General features: G+C 35.5%; 1 protein-coding gene across 1 annotated transcript in view; it reads left to right on the plus strand.

The window, feature by feature from the left end:
- The first annotated feature begins 2,723 nt into the window (after positions 1 to 2,723).
- The window catches only part of CAB39L (calcium binding protein 39-like), a 52,418-nt gene continuing 34,261 nt past the window's right edge, over positions 2,724 to 20,880 (plus strand). The window contains exons 1-3 of the mRNA XM_012649193.1: positions 2,724 to 2,866; positions 5,372 to 5,536; positions 17,080 to 17,198. Coding sequence (XP_012504647.1) covers positions 2,756 to 2,866; positions 5,372 to 5,536; positions 17,080 to 17,198 — 395 coding nt within the window. The 5' untranslated portion in view covers positions 2,724 to 2,755. The remainder of the gene's footprint in view (positions 2,867 to 5,371; positions 5,537 to 17,079; positions 17,199 to 20,880) is intronic.

Below are 20,880 nucleotides of genomic sequence, written 5' to 3' on the forward strand. Positions count from 1 at the left end.
GCCTGTAATCCTAGCACTCTGGGAGGCCAAGGTGGACGGATCGTTTGAGCTCAGGAGTTCGAGACCAGCCTGAGCAAGATCGAGACCCCATCTCTAATAAAAAACAGAAATTAGCTGGACAACTAAAAATATATAGAAAAAATTAGCCACGCATGGTGGTGCATGCCTGTAGTCCCAGCTACTTGGGAGGCTGAGGCAGTAGGATTGCTTGAGTCCAGAAGTTTGAGGTTGCTGTGAGCTAAGCTGATGCCACGGCACTCTAGCCTGGGCAACAGAGCATGACTCTGTCTCAAAAAAAAAAAAAAGATGAAATCATATCTCAACTACTGTGCCTTTAGTGAAATAATTCATTAACTATGTCATGGAACTTTTTATAATAATAATATTATTACAAAAGATAAGGTACAATTGTACAAGGCCCTGTGCAAGGTGCTCTACATACCTTTAATCCTTGCAACAACCCTAAGAGGGAGATGTTATCATCCCTGTTTACAGATAAGAACGTAGAGCTGTAGAGAGGTCACATGTGTCCAGGATCACCAGGTATTAAGCACAGATTGCTAGATCTGCTCAACTGTCTAATGACTGTTTCAGCACCCATCCCACCCTCATGCTACATAAACTTCTAAGTACATTCGACCTGTATTTATGTTTAGGTCTGCTTATTAGAGAAAAGATTATTAAAGAAAAACCTAGGACATCTTTATAATTTTATTCTTGAGCTTTATAAAGAGATGAGACATAATGTTCTTCCAAAGCTGTTTCTCTTTTTTGCACCCTATACCACCCACTGAGAACCACAGTACTATCATCGTCCATTTTATCTTTGAATACTCTGTCAACTTTCAGTGTCAGATATAGAGGCTGTTTGAGATGCTATAATGTGCTTTTCACTGGAATGAGTGGGTAAGTTCCTCTCACACATACCCATCCCACATTGAGGAGTTGGGGTGTACCCCAGGATCCTTATTAAAAACAGGAAATATTTTCAGAATTTTCTGTTTTATTATCAAAATTCACACCAGTAGTTTTGGTTTCTACTTTGTAATACACACACACACACACACACACACACACACACACATACACACACACACATATATATCTCTCTATATATCTCCCATTGGAATTCTTGATCATAAACAATAAATACAGATTTTGTTGTATAGAAGGAATTTATTGGATGGATATAAGATAGCCCACAGATATCGCAGAAATCCCACAGTACCAGAGTTGGGAAAATCGACAAGAATCTAGGGAGATGAGGGATTTGGAACTATAGCCAAGGTTATACCACAGAAATAGCTGGTTAGGATGCTGCTATTAACTGGTATATATGCTTGTGTATAATAGTCTTTTTTCATTGATTAATTGCATCATTGTTAATGAGAAACATGTTAAGAAAAGTGAGAGTAACTCAAATATTCATCAACAGGATGTTGGTAAAATAAACTATGATGTGTTTATTAATGGGATACAGTATTGTTATAAAAATATTATAGTAGATCTAAACATACACTCATGTAATGATATTCAAGATATGAAAAGTGGAAGAAAGTTACAAATTACTATCTTTAGTATTATTCTATTTTGTTTTTAAAATGTGTTTATTTTTATATGTATAGAAAAAATTCAAAGGGAATATATACTAAACTGATAATAGTTGTCATCTCTGGGTGCTTGGGTAATGGGAGTTTTGATTTTTTACATGTTTCCTTGACGTTTGAAATATTTTTGTAATTAATGTAAAATAATGATTGTCTTTATTAGCTGGAGTCTTCGATTTCAAGATTTTTTTCCCCTAATACTTACATTAGGGCAATAACAGGCATATTTGGCTTTCTCTGCTCCATGTAAATAGATGTTCTCAACAACTAGAATTGATACTTCTTTTCTCTACTTTCCTCACCCTCCACCATGGCAATGAGGATACGAGAGGATTTTTCATCAGTGAATGTGGCCAACTAAATATTTGAAGAGTAAAGAACTGATTCTAAATAATTTCTTATTGTCATTTTGTGATTGCCATTGAGTAGTTAGTGGTATGCTTTTAAATATTGCTTTCCAACAGTATATGAATCCTAATCCCACTTTTGTTTTACATGTTTTAGTTTATCATTTATTATTGTCATCATCACTTTCTTTGGTCAAAATATTTTTAAATATTTACTTTTAAATATTAACTTGTTCTTTAAAAGTATTTCTTTTCCCATTCTCGCATAACCCTTGTATTTCTATTTCAGGAAAAATTTTAAACTTTGAGTAAAAACTTTCAGGTAAAGCTTTTATATGTGGCTGGGCATGGTGGCTCATGCCTGAAATGCATAGGTAATATAGTGAGACTCTGTCTCTACAAAAAAATTAAAAAAAAAAAAAATTAGGCATGGTGGCATGTACCTACCTGTAGTCCCAACTACTTGAGAGTCTGAAGCAGGAGGGTTTCTTGAGCCCAGGAGTTAGAGGTTACAGAAGGCTGTGATTGCGCCACTGCACTCCATCCTGGATGACAGAGTGAGACTCTGTCTCTAAAAAAACAAAAAAATTTAAATTTAAATTTTGTTTATATATAAACTTAAATAAATTTGGCGTAAAACTTGAAACTCATTTTAGTTCTATCACTTTTAATTGATGTTATTGAAAACTTATAAGACATTTTGTTGTAACAATTTAAGCATGCTAAGAGTTAAAGTTATGGTTTTTATTGGCTTATTTGTTTGCTTTTAGCATTCCATATTGGAAGAAGAGCTTTCTCTACATGAAAAAAATGCCTTTGTTTAGTAAATCACACAAAAATCCAGCAGAAATTGTGAAAATTCTGAAAGACAACCTGGCCATTTTGGAAAAGCAAGACAAAAAGACAGACAAGGTATGAGCTAAAACAATAACATTATTATTAATGTATGTGTATTCCAAGACCAAAACCTAATGAAAAGCTTAATGAAGCTTAATGAAGAATCCCACATATAGTCTGTAATATGCTCATAGGGTCCCTGTAAATACAATTAGATTGATTTCAGGTTTTTTGCAACCGATAATTATTTAGTCTGTAGTCTTCAACTCATGGTTCACTATCTAGAGCCCCTGACCAACTATGGATCCCTACAGACTACAGAGCTTAAAGATCTAAGGGGATATACTGGTGTGTAACGTTACATTGACATGAAAGGTAAAAAACCTTTTATTTAAAGATTGACTGATAGTTTCTACTACAGTGCAACATTATTTTCACATTGTTTTAAGATGCAGTAAGTTAGACTTCCTCACAGGTAGGACCTTTTAGTATTTTGGTTATTCCTTTGAAGGAATATTGAATACCACATGTTCATTTTCTCTCTAAAGTGACTAGTTTATGGCAAGATTTAAGATATTTATAAAATAAATACCCTTGAATTCATAGTATCTTTCTGTCCCAATATATAATACAGTCTTGGATTCTATAAAGGATGTAGAAATATCTTATTTTGATTGTAGTGTACTTTGTAATATTGAGCCAAATATTGGCCTAAATAGAAAAAAAAAATAATCTTCACAAAAGAGAAAATCTAAATGGCAAAAGAGAAAAAAGAAAAAAAACATTTACTCATTTTCATTAGTAATTAGGAAAAGGCCAATCAAAACCAGAGTAAATTTACATTGCACACCGACTGTCTTGGCAAAAATGAGAAGATCTGATCATAGTAAGTGTTGACAAGGATGTAGAGCCATGAGAACTTCCACTGTGAGTGATAAAGTATACATTCATGTAACTGCTTTGGAAACCAGTTTAGTATTATCTGTGAAATATGAAGATATGCATGTGCTAATATCCTGCAGTATCAGTTTCTAGGTGTAAACTCCAAGGATATTCTTGCACATGTGCACCAGGAAAAATGTACAGGAATGTGTATAGCATTGTTGTTCACAAAAACTCTTCAGTGGAAACAACCTGTCTGTGAACAGTAGAACTGATAAAGAAGTTGTGGTATAGCCATATAGTATAGAATACTACGGAGCAATGAAAATTAAATAACTGCTGTATGCAGTAGCATGGAGAAATCTCACAAATATAATGTTGAATGAAAGAAGCAAATCATAAAGGGTACATGTACTAGTCCAGAAAGTTCAAAATCAGTGGAACTAAGCTATATTGTTTCGGGATGCACATAGGTAAGAAAACTATAAAGAAAAGTACAGAAATGATTGTCACAAAAGACATAAAAAGTATATGGAAAAGGGGCATGCAGGTGATTTATGGGGTGCGGAAAAGGTTCTGTGTTTTGACCTGGGTGATGATCACAGAAGTGTTTGCTTTGTATGTATGTTTAAATCACTCTTCTGTGGATATGTCTCACAATTTAAGAAGCTTCCAGTCTTTAATAAATTAAGGATTAACCAATTCAGTCAGACCATGAATATATCTGGAAAATTACTTTTTAAAAGTAGCATCATGCCACTATGAGTTATTTTTATATAATTTGATTTATTCTACTCATTCTCTTCTTCATCTATAATGATTTCAGTAATATACTTGAAAGTAATAAAACTACATTTCTTTTAAAACAGTCAGAAAATTAAACTGTTAATTAATACGCTCTCCTTTCCCACCTGTATTAGTTTGAAATTTTTTAATTGAGATATAATTCAGATTATAATTTACTATTTAAAGTGTACAATTCAGTGGTTTTTAGTACCTTCACAAGGTTGTACAACCATCACCACTAATTCTAGAATATTTTCATCACTCCAAGAAGAAACCCTGTAGCTATTAGCAATCATTCCTCATTTCTCCCTCCCCCAGGGCCTAACACCTGCAAATCTACTTTCTGCCTCTATGGATTGCCTATCATTCTTTAAAATATAGTTAATTTTTTAAGGTTTCATAGATAGCAATGATTATGTATGAAGAATAAGTGGATTGACAAAGCCTATGAGTTTTGACAACTTACGATTTTATATCTGGTCCATTAAAAAAATCAGAAGAGTAAGGATTTGTTGAAAAACTATAACACAATGCTTTAAATAAAGATTAGTAGCTACTGATAAATCTTCAAACTGGAGTCGATTTAATTTTCAAGAATAAAATTTGTATTTAGTTACTAGCAAAATTAGACTATGAATATGGTTTAAAGGAAGATTATTTCAATTATGTTGACTAAGTAGAAATACTAGAAATATTTTTTATATAAATCTTTTTTATATAAATAAGTTTTAGTAACATTTTCCAAAATAAAAAAAGCAATGCCTAGTAAATAGTTCTTTGTTTGTTTGATAACTGTACAATGATCTTTATATATAAATAAAAAGGATCCAAGAAGTTGTTTTGTTTGTTTGTTTGTTTGTGGCCTGAAAATTTTTATTCTTTTTAACTATTACCATACTTTTTGGTCACTAGGCATCAGAAGAAGTGTCGAAATCACTGCAAGCAATGAAAGAAATTCTGTGTGGTACAAATGACAAGGAACCCCCCACAGAAGCAGTAGCTCAGCTGGCACAAGAACTCTACAATAGTGGGCTGCTGGTGACACTGATAGCTGACCTCCAGCTGATAGACTTTGAGGTAAGCTGTTTGTAAAAGGATCAGAGTTCTGCTTTTTAATTTTCATATAATGACTATCAATATTTGACTTTATTTTTTTTATTGCTGTCCATAGATTATTTTTAAACATTTCTTTCTAAAACTTCTATAATCACTTTAACTTTTTTTAAAAAAAGCAAAAAGGTATACTATAATTAAGTTTTGTGCAGCTAAGGGGCAAGATTAATGGCTAATAAACATAATAATAGGTAACATTTATTACGTGCTTGCTCTGTGCCAGGTACAGTTTCAAGCTTTCAGCTCATTAATTTTTAAAACTACCTTTCTGGCTAATACTGTATTATTAGCCTCATGTTCTAGATGGAGAACCTAAGGTTCAAAGATACTAAGTAATTTGCCTACAGTCACTCAGTTACTAAGAGCTTAACCTGAGATTCAAATTCAGGCAGTATTTACCAAGCCAGTTCTTGTAATTAAAATATTATACCAGTGATTTAGGAAGTTTGTTAAATGCTAGTAACGTAATATCTTTATCTAAGTTTGGAAGCAATTATACCTAATTTATCTAAATAACAAATTGACTAAATAAAACAAAAACTTAGAAATATATGTAGGCATTTTATTCTCTGTTGTGTATCTAACTTAGAATAGTGAATTTTTTCAGTGAAAAATGTGTACATAAGGCAAGTTTGGGCATTGACTATTGAGGTGCTGAAAGTCCTGGTTTTGCTTTGTTGCCTTATTCCTCCCATGGTACTTTAGGAAGGATCAGGTCAGTGCTTGGGTCTCCGTTAATTCTCAGAGATAGAGGAGATATGCAGATTTCTGAAGTGAATAGCTTTCAGTTTTGTTCACTGGACAAGTGGAAAGAAAACTAATTACAGTGATTAGGCCAAGATAAGGTCAGGGTTTTGGGGATCTGTGGAAATACTAGCCCACAGCTCTCTGGGCAGATTTGATGGGGGAAGATTTTTGGCAAGCAGAGCAGAGGAGGAGGAATGCAGAGCCAGACTGCTCAGGAGATACGCAGTCAGGTGTGTTGGCTAGAAGCAAGACGGAGTGAGGACCCCGCAGGGCTCGGACTTCAACTTGTCCTTCCTTTCAGATACACCTGTCTGGCTTTTTCTTTGTCCCCTCCCTTATTCAGTCTCTCTGTGTACCTTTGACATTTTCTGACCCATAGTCTCTTTTTTCTTTTTCCTCTTGCTTGGCTTGTTCATTCTCCCTGCCCATCTGAGGTCCCATCTCCTTTTTAAACTTAGGCTCTGTGTGGAATTAAAATGTAGTCTTACTGTATTTTTTACTTTTTTAAAATTTCGTTTAAAATTACATATCATGAACATTTGTAGAAGCTATGGCAGAGTAGAGAAACCCTTGACTTGGAATAATAGTTGTTTAGAGTCCCAGCTCTGCTATTCGGTGGTCAGGTAGTCAATAACTTAACCTCTTTGAACCTTTTTCTCATCTATAAAACAGGAATAATGTGAACTTACAGCATGGTTTTAAATATCAGACTAAATAAAAAACATACATATAAATGTTATGTTATATAAGAACACTAAATATAAATGCAAACTACATACAAATGTCAAGTAGTATTTTCATTTCCTCTCTAAAGAACTAAAGTTAAATGCAAACTGGTTTGTTTTTTTTGTAACCCTTGATTTTTTTTCAAAGTTTTAGATATAGTTGGTCAGTGACCATAAATAGGAAAATGATTCCCTACTCTCAGATTACGACATTATATTTGTATAATACTATAATACTAGTTTACTATTGTTTTACTCATTTCTCTGAGAACAGCAGCATATTAAACTATTTTCATCATTAATTCACAAATTCACTTGAGTTAGTTTATGAGATTAGCCCCATTTGCCGTTGAGTTCTGGAAGGAATATGACTTAAGATGGTCATATATTTGAAGAATGAGTCAGGGATGAATGTTGTCTGGTATAGTAACCTGGAGAAGCCTTAAACAGCCACAGAACATCATGGGTTCACAGTGCTCTCCAAGAATTGAGGAGAGAGGGAGGAGAACACCAAAGGAAGACTGTTAATACCTCACAACTTTAATTAGCATTGGCTTAGATTACAGAAATGGAACAGTAAGAAACAGTTATGCAAGTTTCCCTTCTTTTATGTGGTATACCGAACATAAATTAAAAATTCAGAGAGGAAGTTCATTTAAAAATTATTTTGGAATTAAGACATTTGGTTGCCAAAAAATTGACTTGTACATTATCGAGTAAACTTTTATTCTGTAGAATCCTCTGGGAAAAGAAGTAAGAAGTATCTCTCTGAGTATCTGAATTTTCCATATAGCTGAAGATTAAGTCTTCAAATGCAGAGAGTTAAATTGATTATTTTTGTGGATTATTATAATAAAATGTATTATATACTTATCTCCCCTCCAGAATAACATAACAGATATAATAAGTTTTTATAGATGACTCAGAACTATCATGATGAAGATCTGTTATTGTGATAATAAAACAGCAGGTAGTTCTTAACTTCGTTTATTCAGTTGATATAACACAATGCCTAACACATAATTATAAATGAATGTGATACTCAGTGGATGCAGTTGTCCTCCTCAAGCTCATAGTAAATAAATACTTCTTGGTCGAATGAATGAATTAATGTATGAATGAAAAGCACTTAAAATTTAAGACAGGTCACTCTCAAACACTCCATCAACTACATGTAGTATTTTCAGGAAGGAGGCAGCATTACTGGCAGGAGTAGCCTACTTACAGAAATGTACAGTGCATCTCTGTGAACTGGAGGCATAAATGATCAGCCTGCAGGTAACAACTCTCCTTCTTAAGCCTACAGTATCCATATAAACTAGTGACAGCTTGATAACATTCCTCCGGACTTCAAAACTTATTCTAAGTACACAGAACCCTCACCCCCCTGTCTCTTGTTTCATAGGTACCACTGGGACAGCCCTTTTAGTATTGCCTTGAGTACTAGGACTGTGTTTACCACACCTACTGGCATGTTAATTGGTTGGTTGGTTGAATGAATTGTAGGAATGAGAATGAGAGATCAAAGCAGAGATAAAGGAATTGGACCAAAAGAAACTGTCCTGAGACATATTAGTAAGCCATTTTTCTTGAGGAATTAGTAAATTGTTTAGAAGATAATTAAAACCACTTTGAATGATGATCATATCATTTCAGCGAGTGAATAGCCTCTCACGGTGCTTCTTCGAAAAGTACAACAGTCATTTGACTGTAAACTTTCTGGTATGTTTTCATAACAGGAAAGAAAAATTATTATTTTAGGGATGGGCTGCAGCTACTGCCAGATAACCTAGGGAGATGGCACATTCCTTAGAGAGAAGAAAAGTAAACTTTTGTTTAGAAGACACTTTGACAGGCTTTTTTGTTAGTTTGAAAGGTTAAAGTCTCTAGGCAGTGTATAGAAGGAAAAGACTGAAAGAAAAGAGCTTAGATTCCCTTCCCAGCGTAAAGTAACAGAAATTTACGAAATGCCCCTTGACTAAGGTTGACAGGAGTAGGACATAGAAGGAAGATAGGAGAAAGGTTTGGAGTGAGGGAAAGAAAGGTCCCCAGAACCATGGCAAAAGTAAGGTGCTGATGAAAAAAGATGACCGGGAAGACGGAGGGACCTTTAATAGTAGTGATATGTAGATGTCAATCTGAAGTTGTTTCTGCACTGTACTCTAATTACCCTGCTAGCCTTAAACCTTTGAGAAAGGAACTACATGCTAATAATATATGTTGAGTGAAGGAGAAGGGGTGGTTTTCTACACTTGGGGTAAACAGAGTGTTGAGAAAATAACCAGTTGCAGGAGGCAAGACAAAGAACAGGGGTTCAAAGGAGCCGGGAGCAGGAATTTGGAACCCAGAGCTGACAGCAGTGATGGTGGCCAAGGGCAATGACTTACACTGCGTGGCAGGGACTATCTTGGGAATCTGTGTGACAAACCTGTTTCTCCTTCAGGAATCCAGAGGAAGTGGCCCATTAGGGTGGGGACGATCCTGGAGGGTCCGGCTACCATGTGGATAATGGCTAGTTAGGAGGTAGACCTTTGGATTTAAAAAAAAAAATCATTACTTAGCCATAGATTTTTATCTAATCCTTTAAGCCTTAAAATTGCTGACAGAAAAGAACCGTTTCTGCATATACTTATGAGGTTTGAAAAAATGACTTGTGGCTGAGATTGCAAGGCTTCTGATTTTGTGGGCTCAGGATCAAACTCAGTGCTGTGGTTTTTGAGGTCTGGCCACTATTCAAGACACAGCTTTAGACTCTTTGATGTTTTGGAACACAATGTGATAAGAGATCAAAGGATGAAAAATGTATTGCACATAAGAGTTGATGGATTCATTGTTTTAAAGGCAGGTGCACCTTGCAAAACTAGGGTGGATGCAAAGTCAACTGTTCAGGCTGAATAACAGAACAGCTCAAAGAAGCAGAAAACTTTCTACTGTGATAACTTAATCTCTGATGATTATTTCTTGCTACTTTAAAAAAAATCAGCAAAACAAACACTCCAGGATCAGCTTCTCAGTAAGCCATTTTATTATCCTTAAGTTTTTGAAATTAGTCATCCTCTAAAAATCTTTTTCTGTTCCCTGGCCCTGATTAAAGTGATCCTTTACCTTTGGTTTTATTACTGTTAAAATAAGGCAGAAATCATAAAGCTTTAAAATACAAGCTTTGACTGTACTTCATATATTTAGCAGTTTGAAATGTTTACTATGTGTGTAGGGCATTGATTCTATTTGGTCTTGATTCTATTTGGTTGTTTATATATTTTATGCCCATCATTAGACAAATTAAAGAATTTGCAGTCTCAAATATGAAATACTATATCATAGTAAATGGAATTTTATGTTATTATTACCCTATTGCCCTCTTAAAATTAATGAATATAAGCTTTAGAAGCCTTTATCTTATAAAGATATATAATATATAGATGATTAAAAATGGTATTTGGCATCAGGCTCTTAATCAGAAGTGAACCCTATTAATTGCAGTAAAATTAAGACAATGACCATTTTAGTTTGACTGTACTGTACTTTTTAAGGAATGTAATCTGCCATAGGATAAAGACTGCCCGTGCCATGTGGAATGTATGAAATGTTTTGTCTGCCCAGTCCCTTTGCTCTCTGAGAAATGCTCCCTCCTTCCCCATCCACATGGTTACAGTGGGAACAACCGTTTTGGGCAATATGACACCCTGTGCAACACAGAGCTGATTAGGCTAACCTCAGACATGTGACTAAGGCAGGGCCAGAGTCTTTCTGCAAGAATTCTGAAACTAGAACTGAGACACAGCCCTGCTGTCTCGCCAGGAGCTAAAGATGTTACATGTAGTTTTCCCTTCAGTGGCCATGTTTCCTGCCTGGTGGACTAAAGAAGCAGAAGAAGCCAGCCTGCGGTGAAGACAGAGAGAACAATAAAAAAGATATGGGGGCAGGGGAAGCGAGCCCCCCCAGATGGAATTCATGTAATCTGTACATTTAATTATACTTAAAAATGTTTGAGAGCAACTAATTCTGAGCTAGCCTGTGCTTGGGTTCCCTAAATCTTTCCCAATATCTGTAAATTTGATATTTTAGTTTAATTTGAATTTTAGTCTCCAGCAATCGATTGCTCTGCCTATCTCATTCTGCTACTGAAATTCAGCACAAACATTTGTCTCCATCCACCTCTACTTCCTTCTTGGTTCCCACGTATACACATACACATACACACCCCGGCACGTATTCTTTACTTCAGTGGCTACAATTTTCATTTTTAAATTAAACTATGTTTGCAAACAGTAACTTACATTCACCCTTTTTAGTGCATGGCTCAGTAATAAAGGACAGTTCCATCACCCCCCAAAATTCTTCCATGCCTTTGTAATCAGTTCTTTTTCCTACTCCCAGCCTCTGGCAACCACTGATCAGTTTTCCGTCCCTGTATTTTTGCCTTTGCAAAAAGATCAGATAAGCAGACTCATACGTGTAACCTTTTGAGTCTGGCTTCTTTCCCTTAGCATAATGCATTTGAGATTCATCCATGTTGTCATGTATCAGGAGTTTGTTCCTTTTTATTGCTGAGTAGTAGTCCACAGACCATTTATCCATTCCCCACTAGAGGGTTGTTTGGCTTATTTCCAGTTTTTAGCAATTAGAAATAAATCCATTACAACCATTTGTGTGTAGTTTTTTTGTGTAAGCATAGATTTTCATTTCACTTGGATAAATACCTACTCGGAGTAGGATTGTTGGGTGATGTCAACGTTTTTGTTTTGTTTCGTTGTCTTATTTTAGCCATTCTCGTAATTGTTAGTGATACCTCATTGTGGTGTGGTTTGTGGTTTTTTTGTTTCATTCTTTTTTCGTGCTCTGTCGCCCTGGGTAGAGTGCATGGTGTCATCGTAGCTCAGTGCAACTTCAAACTCCTCGGCTCAAGTGATTCTCCTGCCTCAGCCTCCTGAGTGGCTGGGACTACAGGCATGTGCCATGATGCCCAGCTAATTTTTCTATTTTTAGTAGAGACTGGTCTCGCTCTTGCTCAGGCTGGTCTCAAAACTCCTGAGCTCAAGCAATCTGCCTCAGCCTTCCAGAGTGCTAGAATTAAAGGTGTGAGCCACTGCACAGGCCTCATTGTGGTTTTAATTTGCATTTCCCTAGTGATTAATGATGTTGAACATTTTTTTATATGCTTATTTGCCACCCTATCTCTTCTTTTATGAAGTAACTATTGAGATCTTTTGTCCCTTTTTTATTTGGTTGTTGAATTTTGAGAATTCTTTATATCTACTCTGTGTACAAGTCAATGGTTTGCGTTTTAAAGTGTGTGTTTTCTAATCTCTGCCTTCTTTTTTCTCATTTGCCTTTTCTCATCTGTGCTATCAGTAAGGGATGCTTTTTTATCAACAGTTACTTCTGATTGCTGTGACTGCTGTTCACCACCCCATTCTTCCCTCCTTTTCTCTTTTCTTGTTTGATTTTAGTTGGCACTTCCATGTATATCACTCATTCATTCATCTAGCAAATAGTTGTTGAGCATCTCATGTTAAAGCTGACCTTTTTTGAATTTGCCAGCAAACTCAAGTGCTTCTTCAGGTTTGAGATCTGTTCAGTTACATTATATGTCATCTTAGAATTGCCAGCTAATTTTTGGTCATTTCTGGATGTTGCTTCTTTATTATCAAAAATGTCTTGAGGGGTTTTTTCTCTGCTTTTTTCTGACCACTTCTAGGTCCACAGCTTGAGATCTGAAAGCTTGAGGGTTGAAGAAGACTGGTTTTGAAGTAGTTAAGGTTTCTCTCCAGTTAGATTTAGTGCGACGAATGGATAGCTATAAAGATTACATATAACAGAGATCATCATTCGCCATCTTGTACCTGCTTCGGTTTTCTCTAATCTTTTCCATTCTAATCCTTTCCTCTGCTTTGAGAAGCAATGCCTGGTAGCAGAACTTGTTTTTATTTATCCACAGGGGGCTTCCTTTGCCTTTGCACACGTTTGCTAATGAACCAGAAGAATGTTTTCCTCTGTGTAAAAGTTGGATAGAGTTCGGTGGAGCTTCATTTCTACTCTTCACTGGAATGCTGTATAGAAATGTTCTTGTGGCATTTTACTGGGAAGTATGAAAAACACGCTCTTATGACATTTCAAAGAGGGTTGAAATTTATTCTGCAGTGTTACACTGTAGAGTCCAGAAAGGTTTGAATAAATGATTTCTTTCATTTTAAAATTCATTTTTATTTATAATTACACTCTTTTATACAATATATATTGTCTTTAACATCTGTATAAATAAAATGTATTCGGTATGAACATTTTTAGTATTTTAAAATTATGAGAGCAACTGATTCTGAAGTATCCTTTAAATTGAAGATTTGCCTCCTAATTTTTTATTAAAATTTGGAATTTGGTATGGTGTTTTTTCTTTTTTTCAATTTTTGCTTTTAATTATTATGGATACATAATAGTTATACATATTTATAAGGTACATATGACATTTTGATACCAGCATAAAATGTATAATGATCAAATCAGGGTGATTGGGTATCCATCACCTCAAGCATTTAACATTTCTTTTGTGGTTTTTTCTTAAAGGAAAATATAATTTTTTTTCCTATGCACCTGTTGTTTATTTCTCTGTCTCCTCTGCCCCTAAATCCTCCTTTCTTCCTCCCTGATTCCCTCTATTCTTTCTTCTCCGCCCTCTCCTTCTCATCCTCTCTTATTTCCACCCTTCTCTTTATTTCCCTCCATGGAATAAAGTGAAAACCATGGATAGCTGTAGCTATTTCTTAAATTTAATCATCACCAACATTTTGATGTTCCAATTTCTTATTTATACCTGTTAGATATACCATAATTTATTTAACCATGCCCAGTCCTAGACATATTGATTGTAAAAAAATTAACCTGTTTCTTTTGAAATAACTGTTGATTGACATTCAGTTATAAGAAGTAATACAGAAAGATCCCAAGCCCTGTACCCAGTTTCCCCAATGGTAATATCTTGCAAAACTATACAACAATAACACAACCAGGATATTGACATTGATAAGGTCAGAATATAAAAAATTTCCATCACCAGAGGGACACCTCCTTTTACCCTTTTATGGCCACACCCACCTCTCTCACCCCCTGTCACCACCCCATCCTTGACTTCTGGCAAGCACTAGTCTGTTCTCCATTCCTATAATTTTGTCATTTCAGGAATGTTGTATAAATAGAATCATACAGTATGTAACCTTTGGAAATGGCTTTTTTCACTCAGCATAATTCCTCAAGATTCTTCTAATTTGTTGTGTATATCAATAGCTCATTCCTTTTTATTGCTGAGTAGTAGTCCTTGGTATGGATGTACCCAGTTTGTTAACCATTTACCTGTTGAAGGATTTCTGGGTTATTCCCAGCTTTTGGCTGTTATAACATTCATGGCCAGGTTTTTGAGCAACCATAAATTTTTATTTCTCTGCAACAGATGTCAAGAGTGCAATTGTTGTTATGGTTAGTTGCAGGTTTAGTTCTTTAAGAAACTGCTAAAGTGTCTTCCTGATTAGCTATACTGTTTTACATTTTTCCCATAATGTCTGAGTACAATTTCTCTTCATTCTTGCCAGCAATTTGAGGTTGTTGCTATTTTTTTATTTTAGCCATTCTGATAGGTAGGCAGTACTGTCTCATTGTGGTTTCAATCTGCGTATCCCTAATGGCTGATGATGTTGAACATCTTCTATGTGCTAGTTTCCATCTGTATATCCTCTTTGGTGAAAAGTCTCTTAATGTCTTTTGCCCATTTCCTAATTGGATTGTTTATTTTTTATACTATTAAGTTTTGAGGGTTTTTTTTTTCTGTGTATATTCTAAATACTAGTCTTTGTTCACATATGTGGCTTGCAGTATTGTCTCCCAGTCTGTAGCTTGCCTTTTCATCCTATTCACAGGATCTTTTGCAGAACGAAAGTTTTGTATTTTTATGAAGTCCAGTTTATCAATTGTTCTTTTTGTGGATTGTGCTTTTAGTGTCAAGTCTAAGAACTTTTTGCCCTACACTATATCCTGAAAAGTTTCTCCTATTTTTTCCTGAAAGGTTTATAGTTTTACGTTTCAAGTCCATAATTCATTTTGAGCTAATTTTTTATAAAGTGAATGATATTCTTCCAAATTTTTTTCCTGTATATTACTACTCTTAATAGATACTTAGTTCATTTTTATATGACTAGTAGTTTTAAGATGGAGTAACTAATTGAATGATCTTATTGGTCTTCATTTGGGGTGTTAGTTCTTTGAATGTCACTTTAGTACTAAAAAGTGCCAAATTAATAGTTTAGAGTGATCAATGGCCCATGTTTGTGATAAAGGATATATGGCTGGCTATGCCTCTAAGGTAATGAATCAGTTCAATAGTTATTTACTGAATGCCTACTATATTCTGGGCCCTAATATGGGCATTGGCATAGGACCTATTTCCTTGAGAGCTAACAGTGCGATGAGGAGTTAGAGACAAAACCATTCATTTCAATGTACTGTGTTGAGTGTTGGGAGTCAGTTCAGTATGTTGGTGAAGAACCCAGACTCTGGATTCCATCAACGTGGATTAGAGCCCTGGCTCTCCCTCCTGCCATCTGGGTAAGACAACCTCACTAGTCCTTAATTTCCTTATTAATCTGTACATTATAAGTTTGTCATGAAGATTGGGTAATACACGTAAAGCTCTTGGCCTAAGTGCCTGGCACAGAGTAAGCACTCAGTAAATACTTGCTGCTGTGGTGATGGTAGAGGAGGAGGTGGAGGTAGTTGGGAGAAGAGGAGATATTGATCAATGTAGGCAAAGGACATTGCTGTAGTAGAGAGAGAGGCACTTATCCCAGAGGAGAATACTCCTGGACTGAATCTTAAAGAATGACAGAGTGTCTTAGAAAAAGAAAGAACATGAACAAAGGTACAGAAGCAGGAAAGGTTGTGAATGTGTAATCTGGTATTAATAGGACTTGATGTAGGAGTTGGAAAGTGATAGGAGTAGATGAGGCTGGAGAGGTAGTCAAGGGCCAAGTCATGGAAGGCACTGGACTTTTTTCTAAGTAAAAGGAAGACGTTGAAGAGTTTAATGGAAGAGCATGCATGGTCAGATTTTTCTAGCCAGCTCGCTCTGCAGAGTGAGAATGCTTTGAAGTGGAAGGAGGAACTGGAGCAAGCTCTTTCATAGTTCAGTTCATGGATGAAGGCCAGAACCAGGGCTGTAGCAATTGAGACTGCAATATCATTCTTGTACTTATTTTCTATATAATAAGCTCAGGTCCAGTCCAGGGCTTCTGTTGGAGAACCAGGCTAGACTCAGGTTGTAGGGTTTATGAGAATGGAAGTCTTGTCCATGAGGACTCTAAGAAACCCTATCCATGAGTGGCTATATAGTTCCTCTGTCTCAGGTGACTGTGATTCAATAGTCCCTTCTATTCCTCTAGGCTAGATATGATTTCTTGTGACCACCTAAGTAAAACATATCCACCTAATGTGAAACTCATGATCTTTTTATTTCTTTTTAGTTAAGGCACAAAAGTGGAAGAAAGTGAAAGAAGAGTGAATAAAGTGATAAAGTGAAGGAAAAAAATTAATAGGCAGTAGATCTAAGAAAAATGAATTTTATTCTAACTTAAATTTTACTAAAATCTTAACTTTATTTTCATCTATTTTCCCTCCTTATTTATGAAGGTTTAAAAATGTTAATCATAGTTTTCCTTTTGAATAGGCTAACAGGTAAACAACAACAAAAAAAAGAGAATTTAGTTCTGTCATAGTCACTATTTTATACCCTTCTGTGCCCTTGTGTTTGCTACTGTGGGAGATGGACTTCCAATTGGTCAAATTCCCCACAGTGCACACCCTGTGCTAAGGAGCTGCACTCAGTTTGTAGACTCTGTTTGAAAGCACAACTTGTTAAAGATAGGAAAAGAGTAAATGTTTTTGCATATTTTAAAGGATAGTGCTATTTCTGTTTGTATGTATATATGTCATACACATATAATTGTACCCATTTAGAGGGTACAATTTAATTGTTGTTCGTTTCTTTAACAGGGAAAAAAGGATGTGACCCAGATATTTAACAACATCCTGAGAAGACAGATAGGCACTCGGAGTCCTACTGTGGAGTACATTAGTGCTCATCCTCATATCCTGTTTATGCTCCTCAAAGGGTAGGTGCATGGCTTCCTTTCAAGTATGTTTGAATTTCAAATAGTTCTTAAAGATACATAGCATTAGCCTCATTTGAGATATGGTCGGTTCCCTTTTGGAATGGCAGTAAAGGTATTTGCCATGCTTGCGGTTAGCCCTCCAAAGCTCTGTCTCTGTGATTACTTAGGCTGCAGCAAAATCCTTTCTTTGCACCTTAATGTTTCTAAATGTTATGTTTCCATTTACTGCCCCTCTTTCCTCCACTTTTCTGCTGTCTCTGTCTCTCCCTATTACAGTATTGCTTGTGCTTCCCAATCAGCCCTAGTCCTAGTTACACTTTTTCTGCTTGCATGAGGCTGACTCCCCTCTCTACACACACATTCTGGTTCTGAGAACTTAAATTTAGGTATAAGAGTTTTTCCAGTAGCTGGCATCTGCCAAGGGGATGTGCTTCTACATGGAGATAGACTAAATATTACCGAATGTACATGGGGCTATACGGAAGGTATATAACTGAAGTCAAATAGATAATAGAAATAGAATCCCTGATTATTATTTTTTCTGTATACTCATTTACAAATGTTTCTTGGGAATTTTGAGGCTGCTAAGTCCTAAAGACTGAAGACCTGGGTGTAGCAAGGCTTGGGGACAGCAGACTGTCTTCTTCCTCCTCCACCATCTCAAAACAGCATGACTCTTTTTATTTTATTGTATTCCTGTTTTCAATTCTGTTCCATACCTAGTCCATCTCACCTGTAATCCAATTTCTCTCGTACATTTTTAAACATTTAATTGTATTAAAATAATACATAACACATAGTTTAAAAATCAGCTACATCAACGAGCAGCAGCTCTTTGCCTCTTCCTTCTCCATTTTTTAATCCTATTGCCCAAAGACAACCACTTTCATCTTTTTTTATTTGTTCATTTGTTTATCATTATTTGTTTATTTTTATTTTTTTTTTTGAGACAGAGTCTCACTCTTTCACCCTGGGTAGAGTGCAGTGGTGTCATCATAGCTCACTGCAACCTCAAACTCCTGGGCTCAAGTGATTCTCCTGCCTCAGCCTCCCCAGTAGCTGGGACTACAGGCACGCGCCACAACGCCTGGCTAATTTTACTATTTTTAGTAGAGACGGGGTCTCAGTCTTGCTCAGGCTGGTCTCGAACTCCTGAGCTTAAGCAATCTTCCTGCCTTGCCCTCCCAGAGTGGTAGGATTACAGGTGTGAGCTACCGTGCCTGGCGTGTTCATTATTTTTTTTATCATACATTTACCTCTTTGTTAAAAATAATGGGCTTATACTAGTTTTTTCATTTATCAATTTTAAACAATATCTTTGACAAGATTAACTAGATGATAATTTAGTTTTTTTACTACCACTATTACTCCATTTCCTTCCCCTTATCATCCCATTTATTATAATTTTAAATTTTATTAATAATTACATTTAGACATCAACAAAATAGCTTGTGGTAACTTGCCTGCTTTCTGGTGCAACAAGAGATGTCAGGCCCAACTTGTATGTTTTCTACTAATTTCTTTTTAAAAAAGAATGGTTCTTAGAGACTACAATCTAGATACTAGGAGTGCTCACTGACATTTAATTATTATTGCTTCTAGGCTATTGAGTGGACAAGATTAACTCATTATTTTTAAAGTAAGCAAATGTTTCTGGATTAGAAACAAACTTTCTTGACTATATTGAGGAGGACAAGTATTTTTTGAATAACATTTTACAAAAGTTTTCCAAATACTTCCTAAAGTTGTTCACTTCCAGCAATAATAACAAAAGTCATTTTTTCCCCTTAAATAACGTAATCTTTGTTCTTAAGTTGAGATGTTCTTGCACAAGATCTTTCTTCCAGCTATTTTCTGTGTAACTACTATAGCCCACCACTAGCTGAGACAAGTGCTCTTACATTTTGGTTTTCATTAAATTTGGAAAAGATCTTTTGGTATGCTGCCATTATTTGAATGAGCATGCACGTATAGTGGCATGCCTTCTCCATATTGACACAGTTAATTACGGTCCAGCCTATGTGATCCAAACTACAAATCAGGAGGGAAGATTCAGTTCTATAAAATAGTGATTTGGCATTCATCAGGTTAACCTTTATTGGGGACCTGCCATAGGTCATTGTTGGGAACACTTATTACTAAATAATGAAGAATGTGGAGTATTTCTTTATATATTGACAGTAAGCAATAACATATGAAAAGTCAATATCCTAGAGGGTAGTCATATTGAAGTGATATATGTGAATTATATATCCCTAAAAAGGATACTGAGGAAAATTAGGATTCCCTATATATCCTGGTGTATTTCTAACTTTAAGAAATTGTTGTCTCAGAGAATGACAAATGTCAAACTACTGGGATGAAATGACAAGTGTGTTGACCCAGAGGAGTATTTTAAAAATGTTCTCTTGGTTCTCAAGAATAAATTGTCAGTGCATCACAGATGGTTTCAATAAACTTCACCAAATGAAAGGAAAAAGAGAACTAATTATACCCAAAAGTTAGAGTGGAAATTTTTTATAGATGGTCTTAGTTTGGAAATTGAATTAAGAAATGAGAAAACATTGGCTGGAGATCCTACATCTTCTCTGTAAGCCAGAGTTTGACTCTTATTAGAGTCTTCTAGTACTAAGAAATTTAGTCAGAGTTTGAGGTTCATTAAATTCATTGTATGTCTACTTTGTGAAAAACGTTATGCTAGGCACTCTTTGGACATTAGGGTGAGGATGGGAGAAAGTAACAAAAAGTAAGACATAGACACCAAATGGAGGTGGGGGTAGGGGAGGAGAGGAGAAGGTAACAGGATAAGTAACATATATCCCCAGCAATTAAGTTGTTTGTAATGAGGTGAGGAAGACAGATCTATAACAACTTACTGTGATATAATAATATAGTATCTGAAAAAAGCTAAAGTAGGAGTGTGAAGGAAGGAGAAAATAATCCCGAATGGTGAGTGATTAAGAAAGACTTCAAGGAGGAGGTAGGTGGCATTTGAACTAAGCCTTGAAAGATGAGGGAGAGTCTTAGCGGTGGAAACTTAAGGAAAGGTCATTCCAGTTGAGGGAATGGTATACTCCAGGGAATTGGAGAATATGATGGGAGATGAAACTGAAAAGGTAAGTTTGGGGCCAAATTATCAAAGTCCACAGGTATCTTACAGTAAGTAAGGATTTTAATGGTCTGACCTTTAGGTTTTTTTCTCTAGGCCAACCACCTTTATTTTATACTCTCTTGAGTACTCTATCAATAAATGACAGTGTTTTTCTCCTTCACATATCATAAAATATACTCTTCTTTACAGCATCTTTAACAATACCCTACCTTGTAACTCTTCTCTGTGTGCCTGTAGGCCTATTTTCAAATTCTCAGATAAGAGAAATTACTAGCACTATAAATTGGCATACTTTGTATTCTATAAAGAATCATGTCTATCTGAATATATTACCATTTAATGTTATTATGAGTTATTCAGGGAATACTCAAATAGTATTTACAAATATCATTTAGCATAAACATGACAGAATAAATACCACCCTGGTACCTTTGTTTGCTATTTTTCCTACTATATTTGTAAATTTGATATTGCAAAGTAGCCTGTTTCCTAAATTGTAAAAATGATATTTTATCCTTGAATCTGCATTTCATGAAAATTCTATAATCTTATAAAGAATATGGTACATAA

The sequence above is a fragment of the Propithecus coquereli genome, unplaced genomic scaffold (genome assembly GCF_000956105.1).
Source record: "Propithecus coquereli isolate 6110/MARCELLA unplaced genomic scaffold, Pcoq_1.0 Scaffold11, whole genome shotgun sequence".
Lineage (NCBI taxonomy): Eukaryota > Metazoa > Chordata > Mammalia > Primates > Indriidae > Propithecus > Propithecus coquereli.